At 41.2% G+C, this 17,813-nt stretch overlaps 1 protein-coding gene across 1 annotated transcript in view; it reads right to left on the bottom strand.

The window, feature by feature from the left end:
• Window positions 1-12,507, bottom strand: part of ATP6V0E1 (ATPase H+ transporting V0 subunit e1) — a 31,001-nt gene extending 18,494 nt beyond the window's left edge. The window contains exons 1-2 of the mRNA XM_081826331.1: window positions 12,322-12,507; window positions 6,977-7,024 (exon numbers count right to left, since the gene is read on the bottom strand). Coding sequence (XP_081682457.1) covers window positions 6,977-7,024; window positions 12,322-12,425 — 152 coding nt within the window. The 5' untranslated portion in view covers window positions 12,426-12,507. The remainder of the gene's footprint in view (window positions 1-6,976; window positions 7,025-12,321) is intronic.
• Between the last annotated feature and the right edge of the window lie 5,306 nt (window positions 12,508-17,813).

The following is a 17,813-nucleotide window of genomic DNA, read 5'->3' as shown; positions in this document are numbered from 1 at the left end:
AACAACAAAGGTTTAAAATCATTTAAGTCTCCACTGTAAGAGGTCAGTAAAGAGCAAATTAAACCCAAATTCAGGAGAAGGAAGGAAATAAATAAAATCTAAATGAATGGAAATATATACCACGTTCAGGATCAGAAGACTCAGTATTGTTAAAATGTCAGTTCTCTCCAAATTGATCTATAGATTCAACACAATGCCAACTAAAATCAACAGGCTTTTTTGGGGGTAGAAACTGACAGGATGATTCTAAAATTTATATGGCTATTTTAGAATAGCAAAATAATCTTAAAGGACAAACATGGAGGACTTCAACTTCTTGAGTTTCAATATAAAACTAAGTATTTGAGAGTGTGTTGTATTGTTATAGGGCTAGACAAAGAGATTAACAAACAGAAGAGGTCATCCTGAAATAGACTCATACATATATGGTCAAATCATTTTGAACAAAGATGCCAAAGCAGTTTAATGGAGAAAGGAAAATCTTTCCAACCAATAATGCAGCAACAACTGAATATCCGTACCAGGAAAACAAACCAACAATAAAAAAGCAAAGCTTGAACCCACCGTTCTAGTGCCTGTGACCTTTGGAAGCAGTCGTGCCTAACTGCCAAAACCTCTCGTAAGTGCCAACATATTGTGGAAAGCCTTCAGGTCCAAATCCTCACCCAGTAACAGGAACTTTAAGCACTCAGTTCAACAGGTCTCGTATCTTTGCTTACCTCAATTTTTCCCCCTAAACCTCCCAGGACCATCTATTATGACCCAATTCCATCCCCAGACTGCTCTGCTCATCTCACTTGACCCAACTTACACTCTTCCCTGTCTTCCAAACCAAACCCTTCCACTGTGTTCTATGTAACTTGCTTAATGATCCACCACTCACTTACACACTTCCTTCTATTCTCACACGTCCCATAGCCTCCAGAATCCCCGAGACTCTCTCAAGCAGAAGTTATTCTTATACCAGATAACCCAGGCTTTGGCAATAGGGTAACTTCTTTGCTCCCCTGTACTACTTGCAGACAATTCTCTCTCACTCTTGTGAAAACCTGACTTCTCCTTTGGGGTGCATGCCTGCAGATTTTACTACCTTCTCATCCCTTCATACATCTTGTGAGAGTTCCTTTAAAAAAAAAAAAAAAGATTCATTTATTCATTTGAGGAGGGGAGGGGCAGAGGGAGAGGGAGAGAATTCCAAGCAGACTCCCTGCTGAGCACGGAGCCTGATGCCGGCCTCGATCTCAGGATCATGAGATCATGACCTTAGCCGAAACACTGTGTCTCATTAACAAAATGAGACATTATATACCCCCTGATGAAAAGTATCAATACCATTTATGAAACAAACAGAGTTAGACTCTGAACCAACTGAGCCACCCAGGCGCCCCCATCATGTGGGAGTTCTAAGCTGAAAGGGTTAAAAGGCAGGAGGGCCTCGTATTTCAGGAACAAATTTAATTTGAGTTACCCACTGTTTTTCATTATTGATGCCACTACTTCCTTTTATTAGCAGACATCACCAAATGAGATAGCAGACAGAAAAAAATCACCAATCTGTGGAGACACAGAGACAGACATCCCACCTATAAAAATACATTTCCTGAAAGAGCTTCAAAGCTAGAGGTGAAGACAGAGACTAACAGCCAGCTAACAGAAGGCCAAATAAAACACATGCTTCCTCTGACCAAAGATGGGACAATTTGAACATCAACAAGGACATTAATTATACGGACTGAAATACATCACATCTCTCTAAATATATCAAATCATAATGATACCAACACAAAACAAAAATCATTGTCCACCCTTAGAAGATGCTAGGGAACCCAATTCATTATTCTGAAAACAGGTAAGTAAAGAGAAAATCACACACAGAACCTAGCTTTCCTTTATGAACAGTTTTCAGTTATCTGGATAATTAAACTGTTGATGAAGTAAACATTTATGGATATATTCTACCTAATGAATAAACAAATTATAGATATATAATATCATCAATGATGCCAACAACACAAATGAGACATTATGTACCCCCTGATGAGAAGTATCAATACCATTTACGAAACAAACTTACTAAAAAATCGAACCTGAATGTGATCTAGCCCCTAGATGACTACCAACTTACAGGAAATATAGAACAAACAAGAGTATGTAAAATAATACCATGGGTGTGCAATTAACAAGGACCACTCTCTGAAGAACTATGGGACAAACAACCCAGTTTTTTCCTACTAAAATGTGGGAGAAAAAAAAAAGAAATGGAGAAGAAACCAATAAAGAGAGACTTGGGAGGCACATCCACCAGCTGTAATGTGTGGTCTTTATAAGCATCTTCATTCAAATATATTGTAAAATAAATAATGAGACAACTAGGGCAATTTAAATATATTTGATGATGTAAAGGAATTAACTTTTTCTGTGTGTGATAATGGTATTGTAGTTATACATGGGGAAAGAATGATCATCTTTTAGACATGTATATTGAAATTCTTACAGATGAACTCAAAATAATCTGGGGTAGAGTGGGAGTGTGTGGAGATGAAACATGGATTGGCCACGAGTTGATAATTTTTGAAGGTAAGTGACAGGTAGGTGGACAAATTTTTGTAAAGAGCACATAGCAGGTTTTAAAAGTTCAAAAGCAGAAAGTTAAAAAAAAAATGCTGTAATAAAGAGCATCCCAGAAACTGACCAGCTTGTGGCTACTTGGCTGGAAACCTAAGTGGAACACCTTGGGAGGTGATAATGTCCTGTGCCCAAACTGGCTCTAGAGCCAAGACCAAAACAAGGCTGGGCTCAGCTATGGATCTGCACATTCTTGGACAAGGGGGGCAAAGTTCCTATAGGCTGTGTAGGTGCTTGTGCGATGGGCAGTATTAGGGGGCTGGAGAGGTGAGTGAGGGGGACTCGTTTGGGGTCACAGAATAGGGGTCTGTGGGAATAAGTAGATGAGGGAACCACTTTTGGAAGTGATTAAGGCTCTTCTGGCTCTCTGTTTACTGTCTGTCTCTCCTCACTAAAGAGGGCAGGGAAATATGTCTTATTTATTCACTGCTATATAACCAGTGCTTGGCACAAAGTAGGCTCTAAATAAATATGCTGAGTGAAGGAACTCTAGGTAAGGATCAATAAAATACATGCTACAATTGCTTGTAAGCAAACTGTGCTTGTAGGTAACTCATACTTCTCTGAATTAAAATAACTTATTTTAACAAACCAATGATAGTATTACTTTATATTTTTCTTGTTTTTACAAGTTTTCACACACAGCATCTCAATTTAAAACTCACAAGACCATTCTACCATGTAATCAGGCCACATACATTCAGCCTAGAAGAACCAGGGACTCCTGCCTTTTGGTCAATATTTCCTTTTCTGTATCCCTCTGCCGGTAAGATTTACCATTAGTCAAGTGCTAAAGATAAAGCATATTTTCCAAGAAGCAATTGTACCTTCACAATACTGCGCTAAATTTCTAATTTACCCTGAAGATATAAGTTTTGTAACTCTGGGTAAGCTACATCATAACTCAACATTAAAAACTAACCTAAGACAAAAAAGAAAGTATGGAACAGTAACTAACAGGATTGTATGCTTAAGGAACAGAAGTGACCTTGTGCCTCAAAGAGGGAACCAGATGTATAACATTCAGGCATTCCTCTGCTGAACTATTAAAACACAAACTGGTTGTACTGGCAGAGATCCTAATTTTTCAGAGCTCAAACAAGTTACACCCCATGAATCTAACCTTAAACCAGAACAAACTGGAAAGAGAAAAAAATTGCCATAAACTTGGGGCGCCTGGGTGGCTCAGTAGTTAAGCGTCTGCCTTCAGCTCAGGTCATGATCCCGGGGTCCTGGGATGGAGCCCCCATCGGGCTCCCTGCTCAGGGGGAAGCCTGCTTCTCCCTCTCCCACTCCCCCTGCTTGTGTTCGCTCTCTCGCTGTGTCTCTGTCAAATAAATAAATAAAATCTTTAAAAAAAAAGAATTGCCATAAACTGAAGGCAATCTAAAAGTCCATGAATGTATTTCAAATGTGACTTTGCTTAGGAAATCCAGTTTGGGTGTGATTTATTTCAAGAGGTATTTTCAAAAAAATATACTTACTAATGCCAAACAGTGAAGTTTTCTTTGAACTTCAAAGTTTTCTTTGAATTTCAAATTTATTATAGAATCCCGTCCCTTTGTGGAATAAAGTATTTGGGATTTCAATTCAATTCATCCATCCATGTTCCAGGCAGACATTTTGCTAAACAGGATATATGATCAGATTTCAAAGAAACAAAAGAAAAAAACCAACTTCATTTCCCCATATGATAGCCTCCAGAAACATTTAATGTTGGAACACTGTGTGCTATCTTTATTAATACATGATGACAGTACTAACCCACCGTCAACAGAGAAGTCACCAGCATGTTTGGGACAAAGGAAAAAATCTAGACAGTAAGAGGTAAAGGCTCACAGATATTTTTCAACTGAGTCACTGAGACTCAGAGAGGTATAGTTTCCAACCATGTCCAGTTATTCATTTTATACTTGAAAATGAAAATAAGAAGCATGGGACTAGAGGCGCCTGGGTGGCTCAGATGGTTGAGCGTCTGCCTTCGGCTCAGGTCATGATCCCAGGGTCCTGGGATCGAGCCCCACATCGGGCTCCTGCCTCAGCAGGGAGCCTGCTTCTCCCTCTCCCTCTGCCTCTCTCCCTGCTCATGCTCTCTCTCTCTCTCTGTATCTCTGTGTCTCAGATGAATAAATAAAATCTTAAAAAAAAAAAAAAGCATGTGACTCACTGGAAAGATTTGTTTTAAAAAAAAATATTATGAAAATTAAGCAAATTTCAAAGACAGTGGAGGACCAGAAAAATCACAAAACATTTCTGCCCCATCTTCTTAATCTCAAGTCATTCTTCTGCCCAGTAATTTTCTCATTTTTAAGACCCTACCACCAACCTTGCTGATCAGGCAGCAGAGATCTTCAAAGGAATAAAAACAAAGGCCTTTTTGATCACAGGACCACTCCTTGGCTCCTGGACTGAAAAAGAGCTCCCTTGTTGGGATTTCTATAGGAGACTCAGTAGAACAGACTGAAGCTCAATCACCCTTACTAAAACGAGAAATTCTTGATGATGTATGTACTTCTTTACTCTTTAGAGCTAAACACAGCTAGTATAAGAATTCTCTCCATATGCTATCTGTCAGACTTCCACTCTGGAAGCTGAGCTATATCACCTGAAAAAGTTACCCTTCTAACTAGAAAAAACAGAGTAAACAAGCCAACTGTAGAAAGTCTTACCATCTAAGCCCTAGTGTTGAGGCAGTCAAACACCATCATCATTTAGCAAAACTTCTATAGTGCATTATGATTCAACTTTAAACACTTCAAGTTCCACTCAAACAAGTGACTGAATGGCCACATACCTAAAATTCATGGTGATAACTTTTTGTCAGGGACAGATTTTGATCTATGCCAACAACTAGAATTGGCTCATCCCCACAAACCTCTTTGAAAAACTTTAGTGCAGGGGCGCCTGGGTGGCTCAGTCATTAAGCGTCTGCCTTCAGCTCAGGTCATATTCCCAGGGTCCTGGGATTGAGCCCTGCATCGGGCTCCCTGCTCAGTGGGAAGCCTGCTTCTCCCTCTCCCACTCCCCCTGCTTGTGTTCCCTCTCTTGCTGTGTCTCTCTCTGTCAAATAAATAAATAAAATCTTTAAAAAAAGAAAAACTTTAGTGCAAAAGCCCCAGGATATAAGAAATTCACAGATTCCCAGTCACAAAGAGGCATGGCCTTTCATCACATGATTTTAAAACTGCTGTTTCCTACACCATGTGGGCACTAAACAAAAGCTTGGCCAACATCAACACTCTCCATATAAAGAAGCCTCAGGAAGCTACACAGTTCTCTTTAAGAAAAGAGAACCATAGGTTCTAAACTCTAAAAGGAAATCCATAAAAGGATGAAATTTTATGGTATGAAAAGTAGATCTCAATTAAAAAAAAAAAAAAAGGAAAGAAACCTTAAGGCCTTTGAATACTTTGAAGTGGCTATCCTCTCCACGAACTGATTAATACTCAGTTTTTTTCTGGGGCTTGACTTGTTCCATTCTTCAGGGAAGGGGAGAATGTAGACAAGAACTGGAAACCTTTACAATACTTCAACTGCAGTTCTGCCATTTCTGACACTTATGAGGATTAAGAATGGTTTTCCTGGGGCGCCTGGGTGGCTCAGTTGTTAAGCGTCTGCCTTTGGCTCAGGTCATGATCCCAGCGTCCTGGGATCGAGCCCGGCATCGGGCTCTCTGCTCCACGGGAAGCCTGCTTCTCCCTCTCCCACTCCGCCTGCTTGCGTTCCTGCTCTTGCTCTCTCTCTAATAAATAAATAAAATCTTAAAAAAAAAAAAAAAAGAATGGTTTTCCAAAAATATATGTTGATGAATTACTTTACATATCTTAAGATAGTTTTCAACCAACAGTTTGCACAAACTATATAATCTATTTAAATGTGTTATCATACATCGAGATAGCATATGATTGCTAAAAAAATTCTTGATTACAATTCTAGCTCAACTTCTGTTCATCCAATAAACAAAAGTCATAATAAAGAATGGCTTTATTGGCTTCATAGTGATATTTAAATGAAATGAGTATGCCTAAATTCTTCACAATAGTAAAATGTAAAGTAGTACAAGGGCAATTTCCAACTAATTATAAGATTTAAATTTGTGCCAAATAATTTACACTTGTATTGCCAGAAGAACAGAGCATCTGTACAGTTTTTATGTAAATGTACTGAACAGAGAAAAAGTGTGCTCTTTTCCATCTTAGGATGCTATTTCTAGATTTACATAAGGGACCAGCTCCAATGATAAAAACTTTAAAGTTTCACAACAATCATGTTCCACGAATTTATTTTTCAATCACACACATTATAAATGCCAAGAGTAATTTCCTATTATCTTGGGAAAAAAGCTACTTACAAGAGATAGCAGCAAACTGAACAGGTTACCAGCATGGTGATGATAACTCTAAAAAAAAAAACACCATCATTAGATAACCAGCAAACTAAGGAGACACTGTCAGATGGTTTAAGCCTCCTTCCCAAATTACAAACTGGCAAGGTCTGTGCACCAAGAAAAGGGAACTGAATCTGCTCAAACACCAAGGGACTGCAGTAATTAACATTTGTATTTGAAGGGATATGTATTGAGGCCACAGCTTAGACGGCTAATCCAAACCCGCTACAACTGAACACAAAAAGCTGCTATGACAATTAGTTTTGACATCCAAGAAACTACCTATCTGGTAGTTTTCCCTGCAATGAAATAACACTATACTTATAAAATTTTAACTTTCTAGGAGCGCCTGGCTGGCTCAGTTGGGAGAGCATGCGACTCTTCATCTTGGGGTCGTGATTGTTCAAGCCCCACGTTGGGTATAGAGATTATTAAAAATAAACTTTCTAAAAAACGTCAGAACTGCGTAGGCTTACAATGAAAGTGAGATGATTCTTTAAAAAAAAATTAAATAAATATATATGTATCTTTCCAATGCTGACCTCTCCCCATCTCTATTCCTGTCTGAAAAATAGTTAAACCTAGATCTCTCATCAGCTGAATCTCAACATTTCAAAGACTGAATTCATGGTATCCTCTTCCCATTTCTCTTTCCAAAGGCTCCTCTTCCCAATATCCTACGCCCCAGAAGAAGCTCTGTCATTTCCACCCATCTGACCCACTCCTCAAATCTGTCATCATTTTGTTCATGCCTCCTCTGCACCCTTAGTCACCAAATGCTAGCAGATTCAAAACTTTCTTCCTTCCCTTCCATCCTACTACAATCACCTCAGAGTCATCTTTCTAAAATAATTCTTTTGTCACATCACTCTGCAGCTGAACACCTTTCAATGCTCTCCATCCTCCACAGGAGTAATTTCCAAAGAGGAGGTCTCCACACCCCACAGAGTAAGCAAGACTATCTCCTAGAATGCAAGTAGCAAATATTAGAATTCCTGTTTACATTTATTTTCAATTCATCCTTTAGAAGTTACTTGTGTGTGCATGTACTTTCTGGGGTCAATACTAGCACATCATTCTCTCAAGAGGATTTTCAATGAGTGTCCAGTAAGGCTCTGGGGAAAAAGGAGTAAACAAAACGGATGAAAACCACTGCTCTGGTGAAGTTTACATATTCGTGGGGGAAGACAGACAACAACAAGATGAACATTAAACAAGAACTATTTACTTAGGTACCATTAGTATGCCAGGTGGTCAGTAAGCGCTAATGGAGAAAAATAAAGCAGGAAACGAGGATAAGGATATCCAAGTTGAAGAGGGCCTTCAGGAAAGGGCTTACTGAGGACGTGGCAAGCTGGCAAGACCTGAAGGTAAGGGAGTGTTCCAGACAGGGGGAAGAGCAAATGCAAAGGCTCTAGAGCACCAGGAGTTGAAAGAGGACAGAGGCCTGTGTAGCTGAGCAGAGCGAGGGGAGCCTAGTAGAAGTGAGGTCAGGGAAGGGGAGAATATAGACAAGAATTGGAAACACCTTTCAAATAGTTCAACTGTAGTTCCGCCATTTCTGACACTCATGAGGATAAAGACCAATGTCTTGGTAGCCTCTAAAGGAAAAAGGAAGCTATTTGGAGGGATCTAAGGACAGGACTGACAAAATCTGATTCAGATTCTAAGAGGACCTCTCTGCACAGCAGAAACAAACTGGGGGAAGAGAGGCAAAGGGAAAAGCTGAAAAACCAGTTTGGGGTGGGGGGAATTGCAGTAATCCGTGGACCAGGCTGGGAGCAGCAGAGGTACTGAGAACTGGTCAGACTCTGGATATATGGTGAAGGCAACATTCTTCAAAATATCTAACTTATACATTATGCTTATAATACATAGATAAATATGCATGGGAGTTTGTGCTACAAAATTTTGACAGCTGCATAACAAAAATGTTTGATTTTTGAAGAACTACACAAACCAGTCCAGTTCCTCGCCTATAATCAGTTCCGCCGATCATCCTCACACTGTCCACTTTCAAACAGCAACCGTCTACTCCCAAAAGCAGGGGGCCTCAATGTCCCCCCAAACACATCAAGTTTACTATTCTCCATTCCAAGCTTTTGCTCATTTTCCTCTGCCTTAACCCGCAATCCCTCTGTCTTCTGTCTCCCCCAAAGGCCACTTCAGAGACCTGAAACTGCACGAGGCTCTTCTGTGTTACCTGCTTACTACTTTCATATCAAAAGTTCCTCATTAAAATATGACCTCCAGCATGGCTGGCTAAGTCAGAAGAGTGTGGGACTCTTGATCTCTGGGGTCGTGAGTTCAAGCCCCACATTGGAGATAGAGATGACTTAAAAAAAATAAATAAACCTAAACAAAAATAAATGAAATATCCCCTCCAAATATGCCACTTAGTTGTTGCAGGCTGAAGTGTCTGAGGTGAAGTATCATGTTGAATGCAATTTACTTTCAAACGGTTTAGCAAAAATATGTATGTGTGTATTTACACATATACACACACATTCACAGATATTAGATATAAAGCAAATATGAATATGTTAACAATTATTATACCTAAGTGGTGGAATACAGCACTCTTACTATTCTTTCTGCCTTTCTGTATGTTTGAAAAAATTGGAGCTGACTGAACTCCCTGTGAGCTAGCTCCATCCCCTCATCCCCTCCCCCACATCTACCCCTAAAGGAGCCACTGTGAAAAAAAAACAGAAGGTTTTAGAGCATCTGTGGATTCCTAAAGAGACGGAAGTCATGAAAAACATGAATGGTCAGGAAAGCTGACTCCCAACACAAACTTGCTTTTGTTTGGCCCATTTTCAGTTGTAGAAAAGGATGAGAGCAAGGGGTTTGCTTTAGGTTACACAGAGATTTTTCTGCATTCTCATGTTCATGTGATGAGGGAGCAGAAGGCTAGCTGAGGACAAAGCAGAAGCCGGCATCCTGCAGCTTGCCCCCCCCCGCCCCCCCCACTCCTGGGTGGGACATGTGTGATGTTCTTCCAGGAAGCTCCCAACTATCTTAAAGGTAATGCCTTGGCGCGCGCGGGGCGGGGGGGGCGGGGGCCAACCTTAACCTGACAAAGGCAAGGCCTCTGGTATCTCGGTCCTCTTTAGAATATGAAAGTTCTTTTGAAACCTCCCTTTTCCTTACCTCCTAGAACTCCCAAGTATATAATCAGCCACCCCTCACAACCCCGAGGCAGCAGCTCTTTCTGCCCACGGGTCCTGTCTCCGTGCTTTAATAAAACCACCTTTTTACACCAAAGACGTCTCAAGAATTCTTTCTTGGCCGTTGCCTCCAGACCCCACCCCACCGAACCTCACCTATATTCCAAAACCACATCACGTGGGTCTGGCAGGGAAAAGGATTTAACATCAAAGTGTCTCTTCTTCCCTTGCCACATAGCACCTTTACTTATCTCCTTAATGAAGACGTTTTTAATCTTTCAAATCAGAAATGCTCGGATTAAAAATTCACCTAGTCCTTGAAGCAATTAAGCTCCTTCATGTATTAAAAAACAAACTCTTTCGCAGCCTTTCAGGAAATAAAGGGGAACTAGTACTAATTCAATACTAATACTTCCATCTTACAATGAGGAAATGGGAACACTGAAAAGTTAACTGAATTGTCCAAGGTCACAAGGATCATCCAGCTAGGAGCAGCATTTCTCAAAGTGTAATACAGTAACTCCTAGTAGACACTTTGTGTTTTAAGAACTGCTCAATCCTGCCAAGAGCAGGAAATACAAGGATTGGGGTGGAGGCTGTGAATTAGACCCGGCTAACCTATCACCAGCAGGTTAAACCTGAATCAGGACACTAGAGCTGGAAACTGAGTAGTCCATGTACTATAGGAGCCATTTCATTACCCTGGATAACAGCAGTGGCATCAAGTCCCAAGGCTGGGCATGATGGGTCCCAAATGGGGGTCTTTAAGAAAGCAGTGGTCCATGTTACAAGCGCATTAATAAATGCTTTTCTGAGTATTTAGACTGGAAAGGCAGACAGTAGGGTAATGAAATAGTTGAAGACAGAAACACAACAAACTACTTTGTTGTTCTCTAACTCCAGTAGGAGAAACAAGTCTAAGAAATTAAATTTGGTTAATACAACTGTTTTAATAACCCTAGAACTCCAACACTGTGCATCCTCTATTATAGTCTGGAGAGTCTATAACTGAGGTTATTGTTGGTGGGGGAGCCCAATGCTACCAAATGATAGAAATTCATCTACCATTTTTCCTTTTTAAACAAACTGTGATTTACTTTCAGCTAGAAAGAAGTACCAAGTCTAATACAAGTCTATTCCAGACAGCAAAAGGGGTTTGGGTCACAAAATATTAAGGAAGTAATAGCATTTTCTTTCCCTTAATAAAGGCAATAGAATTATCCATTCAACGGGTATTTACTGAATGCTCACTAGGCATGCAAAGCACTGGAAAGCCACCAATGTGTTTCAAAGAATAAAGCAAGAGATGGTGTTCTGGCCAAGCTCTGACTTCAGTCTAAGTTTCATTCCACGTGATCTTGGGCTGAGAAAAAATGACTAAAAAGCAAAAGAGGAACCAGAAAGAGGGTGTTCCAAAGCTCCTTTGAAGACAAGGCTCTCTATACTACAACAGAAAAGATCTACTTACAAAACTGATAAAGCTCTATTTAACAAAATAAAGTCTAGGGGAAAAGTCTTAGTCAAGCATTCTAAGAAGTTGGTGCAACTCACAAGCGCAGGAGCGCCCTCCAAAAGGTATGACGCAGGGGTTTCTAAACAATACCGCCTGCTCTTTGGTAATTAACCTCGCTTTAGATCAGGCCCTACCTGGCGCCCACTAGATGCAAGGCCTGGGCTCCATGCTGCTACATAAGCTTGTGTCGGGTGCAACTGCGACAACACGTGAGACACAGAAGACAATTTCTGTTTTATCTGATACTTTCAAGTTTAGGCCTCATCTGAGTGGAGGGCAGGGCTAAAGGGGCCAAAGTCGTCTAGGGGCAAACCACAACTTCTCCCTCAGTCGGTATAAACCCATTTCCTATGCACCCTCCCGAGACAGGCCCGTAATGAGAAAAAAACTCCCCTGTAACCCAGTCCCAAGGACGGTCCGTTGGGAGTCACCCTCCTCACCCTCGGACTGGGGAACCCTGAAGCTGCCGCGATAAGAGGTCGGGGGGGCTGTAGGAGGTTGGGGCCTGACTCTGGAGTCCGGGGCCGCCCCGCAAGGTCTCTGACCGGTGGAGGTCGCCCCCTCCCCCGCCCGGCCCGGCCGGTCCTCACCGCGCTTTCCTCCCAAGGCGGGCCTGGCGCACTTACCCCCGGTTGGGACCCTTAGGAATGAACCAGGGCACGCAGAAGCCGACGAAGCCCCAGAACACGCTCATTACGATGAGAGGCACCGTGAGGCCGCTATACGCCATAGTTGCCGCCGGAGCTACCAGCCCCTGCCCAGCCGCCTCACTTTGGTCCCACCCGGAAGTGTCAACACCGGGCCGCGTGACCAGCGCGCGCAAAGACCCGCCTCTCGCGCCCCACGTGACCCGCGCGCCGGACTCAGCCCCTCCCTAAATCCCGTGTACTTTACATATGGACCACAGTTTCCGTGCAGTAGCGGTGTGTCCTTACCTGGAATTACCTCCTGATTTCTTCATTAAGCAGAATGGATTCCTGGATTAAATGGTAAGTTTGACCAATAACCTTTAACATTATGTACCAACTTTTCAAACATAATTCCAAACTTTCACCTAGCCAGTAATATAGGAAACTAGATGGTCATCTTTGTGCTCATACTGCTCTCCCAAAATAGCCTAAGCAGAAATTCTAACGTCCTTAAGTTCCAGTCCAAGCGCTGGCTTCTCCAAGACCTATTTCATTATGTTAGTGTGTCTCTTGTGGCCGTATATTTTAACCAACCCTATTGGAGGCAAACTCCTTGAGGACAGGCACTGTTTAACAGATCATTGCTCCTCAAGAGGATTATACATAGAATGTGCTCAATAGACACCTGTAACTGATCTGAGTAATTAAGAAAGAATGAGGTCAGCCAGAACTAAGAGAAAAAAGTCTACTCCTTTCTATTTTTTTCTTAATTTGTTTTTAATTGTGGTAAAATATACATAAAATCCACCATCTTAGCCATCAAGTGTAAAGTCCAGTAGCATTAAGTATATTCACTTGTTGTGTGCCCAATCTCCAGAACTTTTTCATAACCATAAAACAACTCCCCATTCTCCCTTCCCCCAGCCCCTGGCAACACCCATCCTACCTTCTGTTAAGTTTGACTACTCTAGATACCTGATACAAGTGGAATCATACAATATTTTTCTTTTTGTGACTGCCTGGATTCACTTAGCATAATATCCTCAAGCTTGATCCATGTTGTAGCATGTCAGAATTTCCTTCCTTTTCAAGGCTGAGTAACATTCTACTGTATGTAGATGCCATATTTTGTTTCTCCATTCATCTGAAGATGGATATTTGAGTTGCTTCCATTTTTTTAGCTGTTATGGATTTTTTCCTCTCTTATTTTTTTTTTAAAGATATTTTTTATTTATTTATTTGACACAGATAGAGAGCACAAGTAGGCAGAGAGGCAGGCAGAGGGAAAGGGAGAAGGAGGCTCTCTGCTGAGCAGGGAGCCCGATGCGGGGCTTGATCCCAGGACCCTGGGATCATGACCTGAGCCAAAGGCAGCTGCTTAACCAACTGAGCCACCCAGACGCCCCTTCCTGTCTCTTAAATGAAGGCAAATATTTTCTTTTAAGTTGATTCCATTAAGTCTAACCTTTGCCTCATCTTCTTGGCAACTTCTTTAAAAACCAGGTGTTGGGGAGCATAGGGAAGTGGCCATTCAGACATTAGTTTTGTGTAAATCTGTTTCATCCTCTGTGAAATGAGAAAATTCCCTTATCTTGGTATTACAATTGTGGGCTAGTATTGGCCAATAGCTCCCTCTATCAGTCAATCTGTCAAAAACATTTTATCACACATTGTGAATAAAAACTGGTGTCCAAGGCCAGGAACTAAGATTCAGTGACCCACCAAATGAAATATTCTCTGCCTTCAAGGCACTTAAAGTCTACTTCAGGAAATGTCAGTATGGCTCAAGGACCCCAGGGGAGTCCCCAGGACTCTCCCAGCAAGTCTGTAAGGGCCTCTCTGTTCTAACTACCAATCTGTGTAAAGCTGAATTTTCTTCCTATGCTTTACCGGAAACATGTTGCAACAGAGTGAATGCAGAAGCATTACTAAGAATCCATTTGTCTTCTATTAAGCCAGACATTAAGGAATTTTGCAAAAATGTAACAGAACGTCATTCTTCCCACTACATTTCTAAATTTTGACTTGGAAAAGAGTTATTTTCCATTAAAAAATGTTCTTTCTGTTAACATATTATAGGTTTATTATTATTTTAAAATGAATCTAAAATAAATGTTAAATTTTTGTTCTAATTTATAATATGGTAAATTATATGATCGATGTAACCCACATAAAAGTAAGATTTGGGGTCCACAATAATTTTTAAACGTGTAAAGAGGTGTTGAGACCAAAAAGTCTGAGATCAACTTCCAGAGGAAAAACCTCCAAGCAACCCCAAAAGGATAAAGTAAAGAACTGACTGAAACGCTACCATGCAACCACACCAATCCCCTTTCCCAAGCCCAGCCCTGTAAATAAAAACAGGCATGCAAAGTCACAAAGCCATGGAGTCATAGAGCTCCTTTCAAGCAGATCTGGAAGCCTGGAAGTTACTGGAGAAGCTGAAAGCTCCAGCATGCTTTACAACTCATTTGCTCAGCACTTATGTATGGAACATGCCCTGTGGGTGACCACCATTCATTTCTTGTGTGGTAGCCATATGCCATTGAACCATGTGTTTTGAATTACCTCTCATTCAATATTCACAACACCTATTATGATCTTATTAAATCCATTTTACATATTAGGAAAGAGAGGCTCAGGTTTGTAACTTGCCTAAAGTCTGTTTTAAGTAATAGAACTGGGATCTAAATATTGGTCTTTGGACGCCATGGTGGCTCAATTGGTTAAGTGTCTGCCTTTGACTCAGGTCATGATCTCAGGGTCCTGGGATCAAGTTCCGCATCAGGCTCCCTGCTCAGGTCTGCTTCTCCCTCTCCCCCTACCTCCTGCTCTTGCGCTCTCAAATAAATAAAATCTTTAAAAAATAATAAATGTAGGTCTTCATGGCTCCTGTTCTTTCTACTAAGCCATACTGCCTATTTCAGACATCAAGTCAGCCAAAAAACCCTAAATTATACACAGCTTAACAAGACAGAGACATCTAATTCCTAAGATGAGACCTGTGAAAACCTATTCTGGAACTAGCTGCTCTCCTGCTTGGGGTAGGCTACGATGGTTGACTTAGTTAATTCTGAAGGCCAAAGAATATTTTACCTAATATATCTGCATATTTATATTGTAATTATGGTGTTCAAGCAGTAAATCAACTTTATATTATAGAGCTGTTTACATTTGGATGACCTGCCTTTCTCATGAAGACTTCTTCATGGATCAGACTTTTAGTAAGCACCCAGTCATACATGCATAGAATATTTCTGGAAGGATACAAAAGGAACTGGAAACACTGACTGCTTCTGGGCAGAGCTGAGTAACCAAGAATCACAGGGACAAGGAAACTTACTTTTCACTATGTAACTTTTGTACCTTACCATATGTATTACTTCTTTTAAAAAAACTAATTTAACAGAACAATGAACAAAACAAGCCACCAGATGGGAAGTGCTCAAAGTCCATAGTATCAGCAGAGTATGGTACACTCTTGGTTGGTAGAGTTCTGCCCAGTTCCCAGTATATTCAATTACTTGCCTGCCCAACTACACTGAGAGCTCTGTAGCTGAGTATCTCATGCCTGAGCGCAATATGAAAGCAGACATTCAGAAGCAGTTATCTGAAGTTTAAAAGTTTGGAGGCTTCCCAAAATAGCATAGGGGACTCACTCAAGTGAGTGGACATCTGCAAATTCAATGAAAAGGTTAGTAGGAAACTGCTTAATTCAAAGTCATTCCAGGAAACATGCTAAAATCCTTGGGCCTGAATCCTGATAGGCCAACCCACCCATCTGGCCTTCTCCAGTGCCCATTTCCTACAGCAGCCAAACACAATACTACTGCCCTTAAATCCTCCCCTTCATTCAAGAACTAGTATTTGAGGAGCCTGGCTGGTTTGGTTGGTAGAGCATGTGACTCTTGTTCTTGGGGTTGTGAGTTTGAGCCCCACGTTGGGTGTAGAGATTACTTAAAAATAAAATCTTGGGGCACCTGGGTGGCTCAGTCGTTAAGCGTCTGCCTTCAGCTCAGGTCGTGATCCTAGGGTCCTGGGATTGAGCCCCGCATCGGGCTCCCTGCTCAGCAGGAAGCCTGTTTCTCCCTCTCCCACTCCCCCTGCTTGTGTTCCCTCTCTCACTGTGTCTCTCTGTCAAATAAATAAAATCTTTAAAAAAATAAAATGAAATCTTAAACACACCCCCCCCAAAAAAGCCAAGAACCAGTGTTTATCTGAACTCCTGAGAAAAATTTTCCCTCTGCTCTTGCAAACTCCCTGCCAATCTCCTCTAAAAGACAATAGTTAAAATTTGCTGAGCTCTCTGTGCTTCACATGCAGTATCTCAAGTATTAAGTCTGACAACTCTTTGAAATAGGCACTCTTATTATTTCCATCTTCTAAATGACAAAACTGAGGGCCAGAGGTTAAGCAATTTGCCTGAGGTCACACAGCTAGGAACTGACAGAGCTGGCATTAGAACTCATGTGTGATGCTGAACTCCTGCTCTTGACCATGCACTATGACTCACCCTGCTCAGTTTAAGTAGTCGGGTAGGATCTGGTTGCCTGTGAAGGCTGGTGGTGGGGATTACAGCTTTCAGACCTCTTATCTATCATTTGTATTGAACAAATTGCTAAAAACAAGCCAAGTCCAACTCCTAGGAAACATCATAATTTAAGTTTATTGATGAGAATAATGGCTGGAGCCTAGGGCCCAGACCAGGCTATCAGAATATATCATTCTTACTATAAATTTAACGTAGTATGAAATCCAACTTTTATGCAGCTTTTGGGATACTAAATTATGTGTTGAGAATCAAGACAAAACTCAAAATTAGAAAAAACAAACTACAGACCTTACTGTTTACCTACTCACTAGACTACTAATGATAACACGCACCTACTTTATATGCTGCATGTATACATACTTTACTTTTTTTTTTTTTGATAGAGAGAGAGAGGGAGAGAGCGAGGGGAAAGAGGGGCAGAGGGATAGGGAGAGAATTCCAAACAGGCTCTGCATCCAGAGCGAGCCCAACGCAGGGCTCCACCTCAAGACCCTGAGATCATGACTGGAGCCAAAATTAAGAGTAAGATGCTTAACCAACTGAACCACCCAGCCGCCCCTACTTTACATATATCATAATCCACAATTTCCCAAAGTTAACTGGTTGTAAGCATCACACAAGAGCCATGTCAGAAATATACATGCACTCAAGACTTGAAGAGGTCTCTCCTCAGAATTACTGCACGGAGGAATCACCACCAAGCAAGGGGGCGGAGACTAATATTAGCAAGCATCCGAGTGACTCCTAAAGTCAGGAGAGTCTGGTGGACCACTACTTTAGCTTTTACATTTGATAAGCATTTTCACAAAGAGAAACATTTTTAGCTTCTTACCTAGATAGGGAAACAAGCTCATTAAAAATGCCCAAAAACCAAAGCAGAATTTGAATCCAGATCCCTGTGGCTTTGGAGCCAAGACAATATCATTCTGCCTACTTT

This window comes from Leptonychotes weddellii, chromosome 7 (assembly GCF_054177405.1).
Source record: "Leptonychotes weddellii isolate Sample4059 chromosome 7, ASM5417740v2, whole genome shotgun sequence".
Classification (NCBI taxonomy): Eukaryota; Metazoa; Chordata; class Mammalia; order Carnivora; family Phocidae; genus Leptonychotes; species Leptonychotes weddellii.
Note: the sequence above shows the minus strand (reverse complement) of the source record. Positions and strands in the feature narration are given on the sequence as shown.